The sequence below is a fragment of the Varanus komodoensis genome, unplaced genomic scaffold (genome assembly GCF_004798865.1).
Source record: "Varanus komodoensis strain SLA01 unplaced genomic scaffold, ASM479886v1 scaffold1, whole genome shotgun sequence".
Taxonomy (NCBI): Eukaryota; Metazoa; Chordata; class Lepidosauria; order Squamata; family Varanidae; genus Varanus; species Varanus komodoensis.
In genome coordinates this window covers 114,636,876-114,655,849 of record NW_025335268.1, presented here as the reverse complement: position 1 = coordinate 114,655,849, position 18,974 = coordinate 114,636,876, and the positions used below count along the sequence as shown (strand labels likewise).

Sequence of the window (18,974 nt, the reverse complement as noted above, 5' to 3'; positions counted from 1 at the left end):
CCCCTCCTCAACTCGCTTACCTTCCAGTAACCTATCCCAGGAGACTTTCCCCAGTCTGGCCTTCAGTTGGCCAAAGTTGGCCCTCTTGAAGTCCCAGCTTGAAACATATCACAGGGACATAAGATGAGAAGTTACTTGCATTGGAGTAGATTTACATTACCTGTAAAGCTAGCAGTTATTTCTCGTCTATAGCCAGGTTCTACGATTTCTTCAGCCATTGATTCAGTAGAAGTGGTTGATTTTGTAATACTGCCACTACCATATGTCCTGCATTTTAAAACATGTTACAAATTGCAAGTAAAACAACCTATACACACACACACACACACACACACACTAACACACACACACACACACACACACACACACACACACACAAATATATTCCTTTTATGAAGAACCCAAAGTGGCTTACACATACCAGCTCCTTTCTGTACCCTGTTAGTTGGATTCGTCTGAGAATCAGTGACTGGCCCAAAGTCACCAGGTAGAATGCCTGGCTGGGTTGGGACAAGCACCCAGATGTCCTGAGTTCCAGGTTAATACTACGATGTTAAAACAACTGATTGATTTTAAAGATTTAGCAGACACAGATTATATGTGTCTGTCTTCATACCTTTTCTGAAAGACAGGAGAGTGTGAGCCAATCATAGATCTTGTGGGAGTACCTTCTCCTGATTGAGAGTTACATGATGAGAAAACCCCTTCATGCATGCCTGACAAACAGGCCTCTGAAGATCATAATGCCCTCAAATTTTGTTCCTTCCAAACATAATACCTTGGGAAGTAGATAATGAGTCCAGGAATCCTTTAGGTAAGTAGATATAAGTCATTTAAAATATAAATAAATGAATAAATTTAGAATTTAAAAGCAGGGATTGGCATTTCTGAAATGTCTGAGGGCAAACAAGCTAATTTTGTTTTTTGGGGAGCTCTATAGTGACTACAGACAGCTTTGTTATTTCCTTTGAAAAGACTGTTTTAGATTCAATTCAGGGGGCAACAGAGGTAGCAGCTAGGGGCTGTGCCCACCCCTGCTTTACAGGTTAAAACCATCATCATGAATTGAGCTCAAATTGGTAAACAGTACAGAGCAGATCGTTTCAGCCATGGTTCCCAATGCCGTGAACCATTTAATTGTCTAACCACTATATTTTGCACCAATTTTAGCTTCTAGACACTCTTCCAAGGTAGCTCCTTCTAGAATGCATCTCAGTAGTCTAAGCATGATGTAGCCAAAGTATGGATAAATGCTGACAAGTCAGATCAACTCAGTGGTTTCACAGCCAGCACACCAAGTGGAACTATGCAAATATGTGCCTTGCAACCACCACCACTTGAAGATGCAGGGTAATTATTGAATCAAGAAACACTCCCAAGCCTAATCATTCAACACTTTCTAGAACAGGTTGAATCCTGTTGGGCCTTCTGCTGACTGTTTTGCCTGGATTTACCCTCAGCTTGTTCACCCTCACTCAGCTCATTATCAGATCCAAGCAGAACATTAGAAACATAGAAATAGAGCGAGTCAGAAGGGGTCTCCTGGGCCCTGGCTCTGCTCATGACATGCCTACCATGTGCAAGTCTAGCCTATCTATGAACACCCTCACCGATGGGGCCTCAACCACCTCCCATGGAAGCCCATTCCATACCCTAGGTGTCCTAACTGTCAGGAAGTATTTCCTGGCATCCCCCCCTGAATCTTGGTTCCTTGGTCTCTATCCACTTCCATGTGACACCCCCTCACATACCTATATGTCGTCAACAGATTCCCTCAGAGTTTCCTGTTCTCCAGGCTGAAAAGACCCAGTTCCCTCAGTCTTACCTCATATGGCTTTCCCTGCAATCCGACCACCATCCTTGTGACTCTACGCTGCACTGACTCTAACTTGGCTATATCCTTCCTGTACTGTGGAGCCCAGAACAGAATGCAATACTCCAGTTGCAGACACACCAGAGTCACATAGAGTGGTAGTAATGCCTCTCTCGATCTAGAAGCCACACTTCTGGCTATGCAACCAAAGGGTGGCATTCGCCCTCTTGACCACTGCATCACACTTCTGACTCATGTTTAGCCTGCAGTCAACCAGCACCCCGAGATCCCATTCACAAGCTGCTCTCCAGACACTTGTCCCCTAACCTGTATTTATGACACCCACTCCTATGCCCCAGGTGCAAGACCTTGCACTTATCCACATTAAATGCCATTCTGTTGTCCCCTGCCCACTTCCATAGTCTGTCTGGATCCTTCTAACATTCAAGGGTTACGACTTAGTAGAAGGAAGCAAAGAGCAATAGAGCAGGGCATTACCAGCATATTGGTAGTGCCTTACTCCATGCTCCAAATGTCATCTCTCAGCAGTTTCAAGTGTATTTCAAATCCATGCACTCATATTAAATAATATGCAAGAAAAAATAGAATCCTATGGGCATCATTGGTCAATAGATTTTGGTTTGAACAGTAAGCCTACAGCTCCACCCTCTGGATCCAACCTGACAAGAACAACCACTGCAAAATAGCAATTGACAATTAATACATTCCCACAGCATGTATTAAGTCCAGTTGCAAGCCAATTTCCAATTGTCACTAAAAAGCAACAACAACAAAACCCTCTTCTGCTTAAGGAACCACAAGGCCACAAAAATATTCAAGCTAATTCAAACATAGAAATAGCATTTAATACAGTTTGCATGGTACTGTACCACCACAGAATTTAAAGGGGTTTCATGCATCTGAATGCTCCCTGCTTTGAAGTCTTGAATGGATCCAGTTTTAACTATAGCAGTGCATGCTGCAGCTTGTATCACCATATCTAAATGGTATTTTTAAAGTGGACCTCGTGGTCCTTTTAAATTAGTATTTCTAGCTTACTCAAGACACTGATAACAATTCAGTCATTAAAACGGGAACAATCCTTTCCTTTAGTATGAACTCTGACAGGAATCAAGCCCCCATAAATACTTTTAGATTTAAATACTAAAATACTTTTAGAATCTTCATCTTGTTCAAATTCAAGATGTTCAGACCACAAGAAAAACCACACTCACTAGCTGAGTGTGGGCTGTTGTTGAAGCATGGGTTCCAATTATGCTAAGAAGCCATAGCCTGCTAACCATGATATACCCATGAAGAGAGTTCATGGTCTATTGGTGGGTTTTGAACTGTGGTTGTTTACCATGACTTGTTATGTCAGTTGAGTGAAACAACACATGCTTTACTAACAACATCTGTAACTTCTAAGTGCGGGTTATCATGTTGTCCAAACCCAGTCATTATCTTCTAATAAGAACAGCAACATTTCTAGTTTTGTACTTTGTATATGTGAAATGGGGACACTAAAATAAAATATACCTGAGGTCATAAAAATGATCCAAGAACAGATAGATCAGAACAGCCCACGCTTGTGCCACAATCTTACAACAATATTCACCAGATCCTATTTCTAGCATCTTTAACATTAAGTTCATAGCCATTAGATAGGATAGGTGAAACCATATGTGACCCTCCCAATGTTCAGGCCTACAAATTCCATCAGCCCTAGCCAGCATACCCAAAGGTGAGAGTTGATGGGAATCATGGGTCAAAACATTTGGAGCTCAGTAAGTTACCACCCCTGTCACAAAGATCCAATACCATTTTGACCAGGTGGGTTTTATGGGATGTTATGTCATACCTAGAGAATGGGCCTGCTAAGCTAATGCTGGTGCCCGATGTTTGTTGTAGAGAGAGGGAAGATAAGAATTCATTTTGAGTCACTCCTGCAAAATCTTGCACTGTCAAGATTTTGCTTTGTCTGTGTATGGCAGCACTTGGTTCTGGGCGATAAAGTGGACGTGGCGTTACATCTCTTCCATATTCATCAAAAACCTGTAGACACAAATAAGCAACCAAAATAATTACAAATGAGATCCCCTTCCTGCTTTCTCTGCAGTTCTAGAAATCAACATATATGCAGCTGACTAAGTGTATTGAGACTCACAGAGATGACTTACACATGTGTATTCAGAAGGATGCCCCAATGAGTGCAATGGTCTTACTCCTAAGTGAGCAAGTGAATATATGATTGCAGCCTTCTTATGCCCATTTATTTGGGAATAAGTGTGACTGAATGCAATGTGCCATATTTCTCCGTGTTCAGCCATGGCACTCTCTTCCTGCAACCAACTTCTTCTGAATATTTGTAGGAACCTGGTGACTTTCAGGAGGTGGGTAGATTAATAGGGCACTTGTGTGTGTGTGTGATACTGATTGGATGGATTTTTAAAATGTGCTTTTATTAATACATTTTAGTTATGCTTTATTGGAATTGGAAAAATCATGATAGCATTTTGTAAGCATTCTTCCAGGCCATTGTTGGGATCATCCTAATAAAAGTTGTATTTTGAATTAAAAAAAAAAAAATCTTAGCCTTCGCTCCCACACTCCAAAATGCCCAGGGTTTTTCCATTCAGGCTCTGTCAATGGGAAGGAAGAGGTTCAGGCTTGGCAACTGAGTCACTAACCAGCCAATTGTTTCCTCAAATGCAGTGCTGCAGGCAGAAGGAAGTTACAATGAAACCAGTTTGAATCCACAAAATGAATCAACTTACTAAGGGCCTGGTATGTGGTGTGTGCACCTTTTTAACACCTTACAGCAATGGATACTGTCGCAACAGTGTCTTTCCAGAGCTTCAGAAATAGCCACCAGCTGCTTCTCTGCTTGCTATCTAATACTAAACCAGTTTACTCTTTGTCTTTATGGATTTTCCTACCTCAGACTGTAAAAGCAAACATTGAAAGTATTTGCATTCTGTAACTTTTGACTGTTTTATTTTTAATCTGTTACACAAGCACCTGATGTGTCATGTTTCCCTAATGTTTCTGTATTGTCCTTGTGTGCTTCCATATTGTTCTTGTATTCAAAATCTCATTCCCCTCCTTGCAATGCATACATGACACCAATTCTATAAAATACTCTGTACATTTTCAGTATCTTTGTAGCCAATCTTAAACTGTCATACTTCAGTATATGTGTTCACTGTTAATAAACTGTTGAATGCTTGACTGTACATTCCCTTTGGATCCAGACATTCATTCTTTGCAGGTCTGAAATCCTGACACAATCAGCTGAGGGTCAGTGACATAAGGACTAAACAAACATGCAGAGACACATAAAGTCATAATTAAAATCTATATAAATTAATTAAGAAGGGAAAAATATATTTCCAGGTGACAGTGAACCTTACTATATGTAACAGACTGGGAAATGGAATGGCTGTCAAGAAGCATTTCTTTTTGTTTCATTTTCTTGGTTTGTTTGTTTGTTTTGTTTTGAGCAAACTGATGAGAAAGCATCAAGGACTCAGTGGAGAAAGTGATGAAACTCCCTGTTTTTGTTGGGTGTTCCCAGGCAGGGCTTTTATTGCTCAGTCACACTTAGGATGGCAACCTGTGAAATGCTGCCTGGTTCATGACTTCTAGTAGAACAGAGCAGAGCAGAGCAGAGCAGAGCAGAGAAAGCTTGTCTAGGGCCTCTGGGATACAAGGAGCAAACAGGGAGAGTAAACAGGAGTCTGGGGGAGGAGTTGTAGTGGAAGAGGATACAGAGACAAGCAGAGGCAAGGGCAAAGTAGAGACAGGCCTTCACTAGCCCAGCCAAAGGTCTTTGTTTTCTAAGAGACAATTGAAAGGAAGTTCCAGGTGAGCTGATTGCTGATTAACTGAAGGGGAGTGGCCTGATCAGCCACCAGCAGTTGTGTGGGTGGGGTGATTCATTCTGGTTCCTGGCTCCTAGAAGAGCAGAGCAGAGCAAGCTGCCCCAGCTGGACTAGGGCCTCTGAGGTACCAGCAGCCCAGCTCCCAGGGAGCGAGCCACCAGAGTGAGCAGAGAGAGAAAACAAAAGTTTGGTAGAGGAGTTTTGTTGGGGAGATCAAGGGGGAAGTTCCTAACAATCCCCCCTTTGTTTTTCTTCTTTCTTCACCATAACCACCTCCCACCCCCACATATGCATGCACATTTGTTTCCTTCCTTCCTTGTAACATACCCCCATTTACTAGTGGGGCTGTGTTGCTAACCTTTAGTGAAGACATTTAAGAGCACCAGTTTTCACAACAGCCACCCCCAGACAGAATCACTAAGGTTCCACAAACAATGGACCAAGGAGACTCCGCAGTAGTAGTGGCCTGCAACAACTGAGACAGCTGCACACTAGTAGCCCTGTTACAAGAAAAGGTGGGAGCACTGGAGCAGTGAGCAACCACCTTCCAGATAATAAAAGAAAGTGAACCATTTTTAGACAGAGCAGAGGAACTGCAACAGCTAAGTGTAGTCCAGAAGCAAGAAGAGCATCAGCAAGCTGGGGCAGCAGAAGAGAACCCTGAGGGAAGGGGAAATGAGAAAAGTTGCTAGAACAGGGTAACAGATGCACAACACTCTGCACCAGTGGAAGCAGTGGAAAAATAGAGGGAGGAAAAGGGAGGAAAATAAAAAACACTGTGTCCCAGGTAGTCTTTCCCTCAATCCTACCAGTACGAAGAAATAAGAAAGAATGAAGATCCAGAGCGATCTTAATAAACATGAACATTGAGCTCAAAGCATCAGCATGACATTCAATAAGGTCAAGTGCCAAGTCCTCCACCTAGAAAAAAGAAACCAAATGCATTAATACAAGATGGGGAATACATGGCTCAACAGAACTGAGAAAGATCTTGGAGTAATTGTGGACAACAGGCTAAACATCAGCCAACAATGCAATGCAGCCACCAAAAGGGCAAATGCTATTTTGGGATGCATTAACAGAAGTATTACTTCCAAATCAGTAGTAGTTCCCCTATACTCCTCACTAGTCAGATCTTATCTGGAATACTGTGCCCAGTTCTGGGCCTCAAGATTTAAGATAGATGCAGAAAAAGTAGAAAGGGTCCAGTGGAGGGCAACAAAAATGATCCAGGGTTTCATTTTCAACACTGCCCTATGAGGAGAGACTGAGACAACTTGGCATGTTCAGCCTTGAGAAGAGAAAACTGAGGATGAACATGATATCCCTCTCTAAGTACCTCAAAGGCAGCCACAAAGAGGAAGGTCAAGATCTCTTCTTGCTGATGCCAGAGTATAGGACACAGAATAATCATGGCAAGGTGTGACAACCCAGATTCTGGGTCGATATCAGGAAAAGCTTCCTCACTGTCAGAGCAGCAAGACAGTGGAACCAGCTGCCTAGAAAGATGGTGGTCTCTCCACACTAGAGACATTCAAAAAGAAACTGGACAGCCATCTGAGTGGGATGGTGTAACGTGGTGTCCTGCAACAGCAGGGTGTTGGACTGAATGGCCTTCTGGCCCCTTCCATCTCTACTATTTTATGATTCTACAGTTGTATGAAATGCTAGGAGTGGCAGGGTTTTTTCCAGAATAAACATACATAGGAATATGTATTCCCTCAAGAAAAAATGGTGGAATCATGCCATAATGCCTTTTGATTGCTGGTGATAGAAATGCTCTGTCAGAAGCACCCCTGGTTCCATTGCCAGAATTATAGATATTTTTAGAGTCCATCAGAAGTGGAAGTGCCACTGCATTCAGGTGGCATGAACAGCTTGAGGAAACTATACTTTATTGCAGCTGGAGGAAAAGTTGACATAGTCCAAGAACACTCTTACAATGTGGCAAGCAACAATTATATAATTTTCCCTTCCCTCCACAAAATGAAACAATGCTTCGATCAGCATATGTAACAAAGAGCTATTTGAAGTGCTCTGATGTAGTTCTGGATTAAAATGAACATTTATGAATATATGAGCCTCAGTTCATCCCAGGCCAAAGCACCAAGTCAGGAAAGGCTGGTATACTTTAACCACCAGAACCTTTTTACCAGAGATGCTGGCAGAACTGAACTGGGAACCATCTTCACAGAAAACGCACTGCCACTGACCCTTCCTGTGTGTGTTTAAATTGTGCCTTGTTCTTGCACAAAGCCTATTCAAGCCCGGCCCATAGTTTATTGTGTCATCCAAACCTCAGTAGCAGGACTTGTTTGTGGATTAGCAGGACTTGTTTGTGGATTAAGCAACACTCAAACAACCCATCATTCCCTGTAGGGTTATTTGAAGTTACTTTTTTTACAAAGCAAAGTGCCTGTATTTGGACAAACAGCTATAATGGCCAACCCTCTCTCAGTGGGCTGCAGTGATAGCATGAATCAGTGCAGAGGGGAGTGGGGGAGAGGGGACAAGGGCAGATTTCTAAGGGAATTGCAATATGACATTTCTTTAACATAATTCTGAAATTGGTTTAAATAGTCGTTCTTTTTTTTTTTTTTTTTTTGGTACCAAAGCTTCATTTAAGGAAGTTTTTCAACTGCTTTGGATTCTAAATGTTCCTTTCTCATTAATTGACCCAGAACACATGATCATGGCAGCTATCATGGCTTGCTTCAGTCATGGTGCGTTGAGTCATATATCAACATGTGCTAGGCAACTTTTGCATATTCAAGCCACAGCTGCAGTGTCTTCTGACTCCATATCAATTGAGTCATTGATCAGGTCTGTATGATCACCATAGCCTGCCATCAAGGGTGGTCTATTAACCATTTTGAAAGCCCATCCTCACTGAGTTTGCATGACACAACCACCTGTTGTGCAGTTTGAATATTTGAAATGAGTGCCCATTCAAGCTACAGCCCACTGAGCTTAAATAAGACATGGTAGGTTGCTCATATAAACTAACCTATTGCTTTTTCTCTGAAATATATGTATGAAAAATTTGGCAATTGCAGTATACCTTTGTCAATCATTTAGCTCTTCTGGAAAACAATATTGTTTTAATGTCGCTCCCGTACCTGTACAAGAGGTTTACTGCTTGCTAGAGAACTCTTATCTGCAGACTTTGCCTCTGAAGCCATCACAATGCTCCTGCGAGCCAATGACCCAACTTTGCTGGCTAGCATTGTGCTTGTGACACTCATTCGTCTGCCTGAAGCTGTTGATGATAACTTCTTCACTGAAGTTTGATCTTTTGTGTTCCTGATATAATACAACAAGAGGTGAGATTATACAGCAGATTAGTATCTTTAAAATGAGGTCATTTTGTCAGTTTTCATTAGCAAACATCTATTACTAATTTCCTAAAAAAATTAGAAAGAAAAGCAATGCTACAAGTTCAGTAACTGACAACAGTGGATAAAGGGAGCCACCCACAGAGCCATATGTAGGTTTAGACATGCTGTTGGCTTGCAGCAGCCATCATCCCTCACAATTGGCACAGGGCTGGTGAGAGCTGCAGGCCCTAACATCTGGTGGATTTCAGGTTTCCCACCCGTTAGAGGAGGACTGCCTAACCTGAGCCACCCATATGGTAGCAGTCCTTAACTATAGCATTCTCTAAACTCTCTTAGCATGTAGTTTCACTAACAAAGAAATGCCATGTTTTTAAGAATACCAAGACTGGTGGTTATGCATGTTGGCATGAGCTGCTAAATCATCTCACATTATATTATAAATTTAGGCAAGTGACAGAAGGATCATGTGCCATATCTAGAATACCAATGCTTCTTTAAATAGTCATCTCTTGCTGCTGAACTATGGTCACTCATTTTCAGTCCAGAAAAAAAATGGAAGCTGGACAATGACTTTATGTTAATCTGTGTTGTTGCAATGCTTGTATCCACAAATGCTTTGGGTGACTAATTTACTACAATACAGTACTTCCTCCTTATGAAGCACAACCCACTGCACAAAGTTCTTGGGTGAATAAAGTAAATGAAGCAACATGTTAATTTGCTTTTTCTGATAACATCCTGATAACGTCAATGAGAGTGCGGGAGAGATCCTATCCTCCTTCCTTTCAGGTTTTTGGTAGATTGTTCCATAAAAGTTATTTGTGATGAGGATGTGAGGAGGGGCAGTATATCACTGATTTATTATGATTCTGGATGAAACTTTTAGTGTACAATCAGCTTTCTTCTTTCATGTATTTTTATGTGGGTTCTAGATACCATCATCTTCCATTTGTAACACTCTTGTGTTTTACCATAGAAAACCCATTAAGGAGGGGAAGATGGAAGAACTGTACACACTTTCTAACTGGTAGCAGTCCTACCCTCATTTAAAAAGTGGGTGTATGATGATTGCTAGTATAGGATATACCTGACTGGCCAGCATTAAGCCTGGGCAGGCTGGTTACTTGCCCAGGTGTTATTTATGAAATCGGAGCCATCCACATGGCCAGGGATTAAGAAATCCCTCACTAGAACTCCCAGCCCAACACCCAGGTAGCCCAGCCTCCCAAGTAAGCATGGGAACTACCTGAATTCAAATGTACCAATCAGCACTCATGGTGGGAATTTCAAACCAAGGAACATCTGTCATCGCTGACCTGGTCAGCAAAGGTATAAAAGGGGACTTCATTTTTGTGCTCTGGGTCAATTGCCCTTTTGCTTGCAATCAAACCATTCTCAAGAATTAAATACAATTTTGCTCCTCTCACTCTTGTCATGCTTGTGTCGTGTGGCTGGTGCTCCTTCCCAACAAAACCATCACTCCAGCAGATACTGCAAACATCTTTATTCTAAACAGCTATACATGTAAAATCAAAACAGGATAGAAAGTTGACCCCTGGCTCTCTCAGTCACACCTCCAGAGGTGGGGCACTGTGAACTCTTGTCATCCTTAAGCCAATTCCAGCTGCCCCAGTCTGCATGTGCGCCGGTGAGAACAAGCATCCTCAAATCCCTCTAGCTCCTTATCAGTTTGGTTCTCACACTCTGTATCAGAGTTCATTCCCTTGTTTACCCCAAATCACCCTGTTCCTGTGCCTCTGCTTTGTCTTCTTCAGCACCACAGTATTTGGCTCTATCTTACTCTCACTATCTGTGAGAGTGTGGTGCGGAGTTTGTTCTGCTGGTACCAGAAATAAATCTTCACTGACACTCTGGTTCTTTTTTTTTTTACCCCTTTTTTATTTATTTTTAAATACAGAAAGCAAAATACAAAAACATAAATAAAAACATGACAATATCAATATTATACCACACAAAACCCAACTAATAAGTAAAGAATTAAATAATATTGTGCCCCCCGCACCTGCTGACACTCTGGTTCTCATGAGAATCCCCCCCCCCCCTTGTGCATGTGTAAGAGACTCTTCTGAGTGTGTGTGCACAACAGCTTGATTGAGTGGAGCACACCAAGTCCAGACCCTTTGTGTCCTTCACTAGGAAGCAGGTTCTGGAGATAAGGGACTCCATGCAGACATAATGCTCAACTATCATATTGGTTCAGCAATATCTGAATGAGCCTTGGATTAATCAGTTTCTTTCCCCTCTGGAATGCTGATGATAAAGGAAGTCAGAAGCATTCCTTTCTGTTTTAACTAATTATACTTGAACTTTATGTCTAAACCCATGAAGACTGTAGAAATAAGCCTACTTCAAATAGAAGTTTTTGAAACTGGCTTATTTCAGTAAACTAGGTAAGATTAAGCACAGTTTAGGGTTTGGTAATAATACTGACTGTGGTTCACTGAAAGTGGAAGTGAAAAGCTTCTGCGTAACTGTATAGAGGAGAGGGAATGGGGAGAAGCCAGATCCCAAAGTTTGTGCTTATGAAATGAAACCACACTTAAGCATTTCATTCAAACTAGATATTGTCTCAAAAGGTGTGCTAAATATAAAGATGTTGTGGCGATTTTAAGATGAAAAAGATGAGAAAATTGGGGACTAATTATAGATTCCATAAGAGAATGTAAGTTATAGTTAGGCAATGGATAGTGAAGTATGGACATGCACCTTATGTGAGGAGGATTTTGGGAGGATGGAGTATTTAGATTTGGGGTATGGAAATAGTCCATTCTAGTGAAAAAAAAAAAAGGAATAAACAAAGCTTTTGCTGATTTTTCCCCCTGTAAGTAGTTTAAATGTTGTGTATTGTATGACAGTATAGACTTTCCCTTTGCTGTTGTAGTCTGCAATGATAAGAGGAAAGGCTACTCTAGGAGTTCAAGGTGCTATACTTAGGCACTTCATATTATTAAGCACTTTGCTACATCCTGCAATGAAACTTCAGAAAAGAGTAAAATCAAAGCACTAATGATAATAATGTTATTTATATCATAAAACTTTAGCATTTTAGTACATAAAATTATTTTAAGTATGGAATTAAAAAGCTCAATCAAAATATGCATAATTGACAATTTCATTAGCCACATGATCAGAGAATATTTTAGGTTCCAATATCACACAGGAAACTACCTCTTGCTTCTTGGCCCAGCTCCCTCGTGCATACTGGAAGTGGCAAGTTGCATCATCCATGTATTTTAAAATGAAAGGTTTGAGGGAAGGAAATACTGCTCTTGGCTGAAAAGCTTGAGTGGCATTTAGAACTACCTCAATCATCCTCAGACTCAATTGAAAAATCATTTAGCAAAAGGCAGAGAGGTATATGTAAGGGGAATCTTAACTTCTATGGCACAAAACAGCCTTCCTCAATCTGGTGCCCCTTCAGATGTGTTGGACTATAACTCCCAGCATTCCTCAGATTCCCAGAAGGGGGAATCTGGCTGTTGGATATCTGGACTTTATGCCTTTTTTCACCACTACCACCCTGGTCTCTCTGGTAAAAATCTGTTTCCCTTCTGTTATTTAGGTGGGTTTCTTTCAGGAATGCTCCCAAAATATGGGTGAGAAAGAAAATCTCCATCATGAAATAACTAACTGGGGATGCCTTCCTTTCCATCTTTCTGTTACACCCAATAGTTCATCCTTTCCCCAAACCAGCCTTTGCTACTTGCGTCAGCAACACAGATGGCACTTACACACTGATAATGATGCTTTGCCTCTTGACCCGGCTAGTCTGGACAGAAGGGGGGCCACCGTTGTCAGACATAGCAAAATTGTAGTATCTGCCTCCTGGTAGGATGACAAGGAGAAGATGACTCTGAAATAGCAGCAACAGCTGGTGCAGGCAATGATACAGCGGAGAACTATTGGGGCCCACCTTGTGCCCTGGTTCCTTGGGATGCTCTGCTTTAAAAGCTGTGCACCAAAAAAGAAACTCACAAGAGTACTTGCTTGTTTCACTCAGCAGCTGCTGCTTAAACATGAAGCTGTTTATATGGTAACCATGGCAGCTACCTTGGCAGCATGCAGTCATGTCATTGGCTAACAGTGGCACAGAGAGAGGTGGGAAGGGTGGGGGAAAATGAGAGTGGGGAAGAGAGAGACTAGACAAATTGATAGCCTGGAGCTGTTCTTCTTGGGGAAATATTAGTTGTGTTTCCTTGCCACTTGTCTGTTCTATTCAAGAGATTTTATTGCCATGGTCAGTTATGAATTTTGTGAATGCTGCCACTGGTTCCAACCTCTTACAAAGAATAGTGGTACATTCCAACTGGTTGACAAGTTTGACCTACTCTTGTGCATTCTCTCTCTGTCATGCACTCATGGCTTGTATGTAATGTGATGCCACCTCAGCTATTAGCTTGAGCTCCCTCAGGATTATGCTAGATTCTCACTATATGTTTGCTTCAAAAATTCATGCATAGCTCCATGACAGGCCACCTGTTTTGCAGGCAGAAAGCTATGAGATGAATCCTTGGCAACCATTTGAAATAGCCAGGAAGCCAGTGATGGGAAATACCTCTGCTGCAATCCCCAGAATGCTGCTGCCCATTGGAGAAGGCAACACTGAGGGAGGGAAAGTGGATAAAAAGTTTGACTTGGTATAAGTAAGCTTCCAATGTTCTTATGAAATAAATGACAAAGTTCCCCCACCCTACTTTTAGAACATAGGAAAAGTCATTCTGAGTCAGACAAAGGATTCATCTAGACCAGCATTCTGTTTTCACAATGGTCAACCATCTCATCTCATGGTATCCTGCTCAAGTTCTCCAGCAACTAGTATGCACAGGCAAAGTGGCTCTGTTCCTGGAGGGATAATTTAGCCTTCAGCTATTGTAGTCATTGGTAGCCTTCTCCTCCTTGAATTTGCCCTTTCTTTTTAAAGCCATCCTAAATTGTGGCCATCACTACATCTCATGGAAGTGAGTTCCATAGTTTAACTTTGCACTGTGTGAAGAAGTTCTACCTTCTATCTGTCCTGAATCTCCCACCTATCAGCTTCATGGGCTGATCCAGTTTCTAGTATTATGGGAGAGGAAGAAAAATGTCTCCACCTCCATTTTCTCCATATCATACATAATTTGCACTTCTCTCCTTACTCTCCATTTTTTAAACAGTCTCAACTGTTGTAAACTTGCCATACTGGGGAGCTGCTCCAGCCTCTTGATCATATTTTTTGCCCTTTTCTGCATTTCCTCCAATTTGATAATATCCTTTTTAACCAGAACACCATGCAATATTCTAGGTGCAGTTGCACCATAGATTTGTATAAGGGGAGTATGACACTGTCAGTTTTAAGTGCTTTTTTAAATTTCTAACCTGGAGTTTGCATTTTTCACAGACGCTATGCACTGGATCAAGATTTTCACAGAGCTCTCCACCACCTTTCCCATCCCAGTGCCCTCCAGATATGTTGTACTGCAACTCCCATCATCCTTAGCTATGACCCCACTGACTGGCAGTCATAAATGTGCAATGCAACACACCTGGAGGGTACCAATTTGGGAAAAGTTGCTCTAGAGACAATTATTATTGAGAATGGCATATTTCTTTTGCAGGAAATTCCCTTATTGGCAATTCTTGCCTTCCCAGAGTTATTTCCTAGCAGGAGAGAGGAGGCATGCAAAAATTCAGGGTGGTTGTTTGTATGAGCAAACAGCATTCATCGTTCTTGTGATTGTCAGTGTGGAGCAGATCCATGCTTTCTGCATTATGCTATGCATTTGTTTTATTGTGATTGTGATTGTGATTTATTTATTTATTACATTTTTATGTTGGCCAATAGAGCTCTGGAGAGTTCATAGCAATTTAAAGCAAAAATATATCATAGATATACTGTAAATATTTAAATATTTAAAACTACAGTATAAAATAGAAGTAAAAAATCAGAGTGAAGACTATCAGCAGTGCAAAAATTTCAGTACAATAAAAGACTTAAAACAAAACTGAAATTTCTAGGCAACTATAATACTTGGGAAAATTCTTGTGGAAACAGGGACTTCACCTGCCCCAAGAAAGGCTCCTGCAGAGAAACTGTTAATGACAATCAGCTCTGAGGCAAGTATATATTGGAGGAGAAGACACCAAGCAGTTTAGGACTTTTTAAATTACTCATTGGTCTTTGAAACAAGACCAAAAAGGGATGGATAGCCAGTGCAAATAGTGAAACAAATCATGCTAGCCAGACCCTGTTAGGGATCTCACTGCCTTATTTTGGATCAGCTGGAGTTTCCAGACCATTTTCAAAGGCAGTCAGATGTATAATGTATTGCAGTAATCAATGAGAAGTTACCAGAACATGGACAACTGTAGCTAGGCTATCCTTGTCCATCCTAAATTATGTATCAGCCTAAACTAATAAAAGGTGCTCTGTGCCACTGAGTCGACCTGTGCCTCAACTGAGAGTGGTGTATGTAGGAGCCATGGACCTGGAATCTGATCCTTTAGAAGGCGTTCAACTATGGTTGGGACAAACCCTGGTGGAATCCATCCCTTTAGTACTCATAGACTTCATTTCATGCTCAGCCTGGTCTGGCAAAGTGAACTATGCCAAGAGGAAGTCTCTGAACACTTGCAGAATGAAGGTTGTGCAATTGGCACACAGGGCGCTCCAGGTAGTGTGGAAAAAGAACACTGCTTGCACAGCCAATGGAGCTTAATTCCTGGTGAGTACCCCAGAACACCAGGTGTGTACACCAGCAACTCAGACTCAGGAACATGGCAAAGAGGATTGGAGTCTGGAGGATTGGAGTCTCAGTGTACTGGATTGAATCTCAGTGTACTGGCTGTCATCTAGTCTATTACTGTGTCTAGATGCTGATTCAGAACAGTCACTGCCTCACCTGAATTTGATGAAAAGGAGAGATAGAGCTGGGTTTCATCTGAATGTTGATGACACCTCAGGTTACACCTCCAGATAACTTCTACCAGCAGTTTTGTAAATGTTGAACAGCATGGAAGATAAAATTCAGCCTTGTGGAACATAACTGCCAGAGCACAGATCAATGTTTCCCCAGCACCACTTTCTGGAATTAGCTATAAGGGGGAAAACCACTACAATGTAGTGCTCCCAACACCTAATCCAGGAATATTATTCAGAAAGCTACCATGAGCAATGGCAGTGAAAGCCACTAAGCGTTCCAAGAGAATCAACTGGCTAGCATTCACCATTCCATTCCTGGCAAAGGTCATTCAACAGTGTAATCAAGACAGTTTCTGTTCAAAATACGGAGAGACATTGTGGTCAGATTTTGGTCATATGCTGAAAAAGAACAACTGATACAGAAATTACAGAATATGACATCAATTATGTTGGAAGGTCATCAGATTCAAGTCATTCCTGATTTATGCAATGAGACTTTGCAATGGAGAAGAGATATGTCCCAAGTCTGCCAAATATTACAAAAGAATTCCATAAAATACAGTTGGGGGTTCCTCATTTTTATGAGGTTTTCATATAATGGAAAATATTATAGAGTTGATACATTGGAATTATAGAGGAAGCATTGGAATTACTGAAGACGCTCGGAATTATCCTTGATGATGAATACACAGCACAAATGCAAAAGTTAATGGACATGTCTACATTTTCAAGAAAGAAGACAGAGAAGGAGAGAAGAGACAGGGAGGATCAGAAGCTGGATATAGCAGCAGGAGGTTCATCTTCTCCATAGAGTCAGAAAGAAGAGGAGATCCAGAAGAAGAATGAAAAGTTCCACATGTAATAGATATAGAATGTATTGTATTTGTTAGTGTTGAAATTATTACTGAAATACAAGAGAAATTTGAGTATAGAATAAAAGGGTATAGATGGTTGGGGAGGGTAGAGTGGGTGTCTGGGGTCTGTACAGGGGAGGTTCTCCCCCCCCCCAACCTGGAAGCCCGAAGCAGCCGGGAGGAGAACATCTCCTGAAGATGAGGAAGGGGGTTTCCACATATAAATATGGTGGGGAATATGGCAGAGGTACAGATAAGTTCAATTGGGGTTTTGTCATGTTTTTGTTGCAGTGTTTATTTTATCACATATGGAAATCAAAAGAACATTCGATGTATTAAAAGACTGGGAAAAACACTGAAGATTGTGTCTTGGAATACAAATGGCTTGGGAGAAAGACATAAATGAGCCAGAATTGAAAAATCTATATATAAAGAAAAAGTAGATACTATATTTTTACAAGAGACACATCAAAAGAAAGATGGAGTAAACGAATTAAAATTACATTGGAAAGACGTATACAAAAAATCATATGGCACATCAAAATCAAGAAGTGATGCAATTATTGTTGCCAAAAGATGTGAATTTAAAACAAAAGCTATAAAAAGAGATCATTTGGGGAGATTTCTTATAATACAAGGTCTGATTTATGGACAAGAGGTGACGTTAGCTAATATATACACACCTAATATAAATCAAAGGGAGTTCTATGATAAGGTATATGATGAAATAGAAGAATTAAAAAGAGGATATGTGCTAATGGAGAGTGATTATAATATGGTTATGGATAAAGAAAAAGATAAATCTAACCCATCAAAGTTAGATATAAAATGTAAGAATACAGATTTAAGTAGATTTATTAATGAAAATAGATTTAAAGATGTTTGGAGAGAGTTAAATGGGAACCAGAAAAGTTATACATTTTTTCAAATAGACATAAAATTTTTACAATAGATTACATATTTGTAACATCAGAAATATTGCCCAAGATAGTTAATGCAGATATAAAACTAATTAAAATATCAGACCATGCAATGATAACAATGGAAATGGAAATAAAATGTGATTACAGACAGGCAAATAGATGGAGGATAGATTTAAGGATTATTATTTTTTAAATGAGAAGATTTTAGAAAACATGGAAAAAGAATTAAAAGAAATATGGGAAATAAATGAAAAAGGTGGCAGTAATACAAGTGTCGTATGGGATACAATGAAAGCGGTGGTAAGAGGGCTAGAAATAAAATATTTATACAATTTAAAACAAAAACAAAAAGAGCAATATATAACAAGATTAGAAGAAGAAATTAAAGAATTAGAGAAAAATATATTAAATATAGAGAAAACAAAATTATGTTAGAATTAACAGCAAAAAGAAAAGAAATACAAAATATCGAAATAGAACAAGTTCAAAGAAATCTAATTTACTTGAAAAGAGAATTCAGACAAGTCAAAAAGCAAAAAAAAATATTAATTGGAGTAATAAAGAACAAAAAAGGGGGAAAGATGTAACAAGATGAAAGAGAAACTTCTAATTTTTCAAAGATTTTTTGAAAATTTATTAGAAGGAAATGAAATAGATTTGAAAGAAAGTCAGATATATATAGAAAAAAATTTAAAAGGTAAAAATCGAGAAGAGGATAAAGAAATTATGGAAACTCAAATAGAAGAAGATGAGATATTGGAAGTTAATTAAAAATAGGTAAAGTACAAGGATCCAATGGATTGGATGTGGAATATTATAAAAAAAATTAAAAAAAATTAGTCCCTAAGATGAAAATGATGTTTAATAAAATAATGGAAGGGGAAACAGTTCCATGCACTTGGAGACAATCCATGATAGTATTGGTAGCAAAACCTAATAAAGACCTTATAAACCCTGGATCTTATAGTCCGATATCTCTCATTAATCAAAATGTTAAGATTTTTACAGTGATATTGGTAAATAGATTGAATAAATTTATACATGTATAAAGAATGATCAATGTGGGTTTATAAGAGGTCGACAAATGTCAGGTGTAGTAAGGGGAGTATTAAATATTAACTATTATATTGAGAAGCAAAATATAAAGGCAAGCATATTAGCATTAGATAGATTTAAAGCCTTTGACTGTGTGGAATGGCCAACAATGAAGATCTTAATAGAGAAGATGGGATTTGAAAAAAGT

General features: G+C 40.0%; 1 protein-coding gene across 1 annotated transcript in view; it reads right to left on the bottom strand.

Moving 5' to 3' along the window:
• The window catches only part of DNAI4 (dynein axonemal intermediate chain 4), a 52,312-nt gene that overhangs the window by 20,692 nt on the left and 12,646 nt on the right, over positions 1–18,974 (bottom strand). Inside the window, exons 2-5 of the mRNA XM_044431616.1 lie at positions 12,788–12,881; positions 8,817–9,000; positions 3,675–3,868; positions 161–267 (exon numbers count right to left, since the gene is read on the bottom strand). Coding sequence (XP_044287551.1) covers positions 161–267; positions 3,675–3,868; positions 8,817–9,000; positions 12,788–12,858 — 556 coding nt within the window. The 5' untranslated portion in view covers positions 12,859–12,881. The remainder of the gene's footprint in view (positions 1–160; positions 268–3,674; positions 3,869–8,816; positions 9,001–12,787; positions 12,882–18,974) is intronic.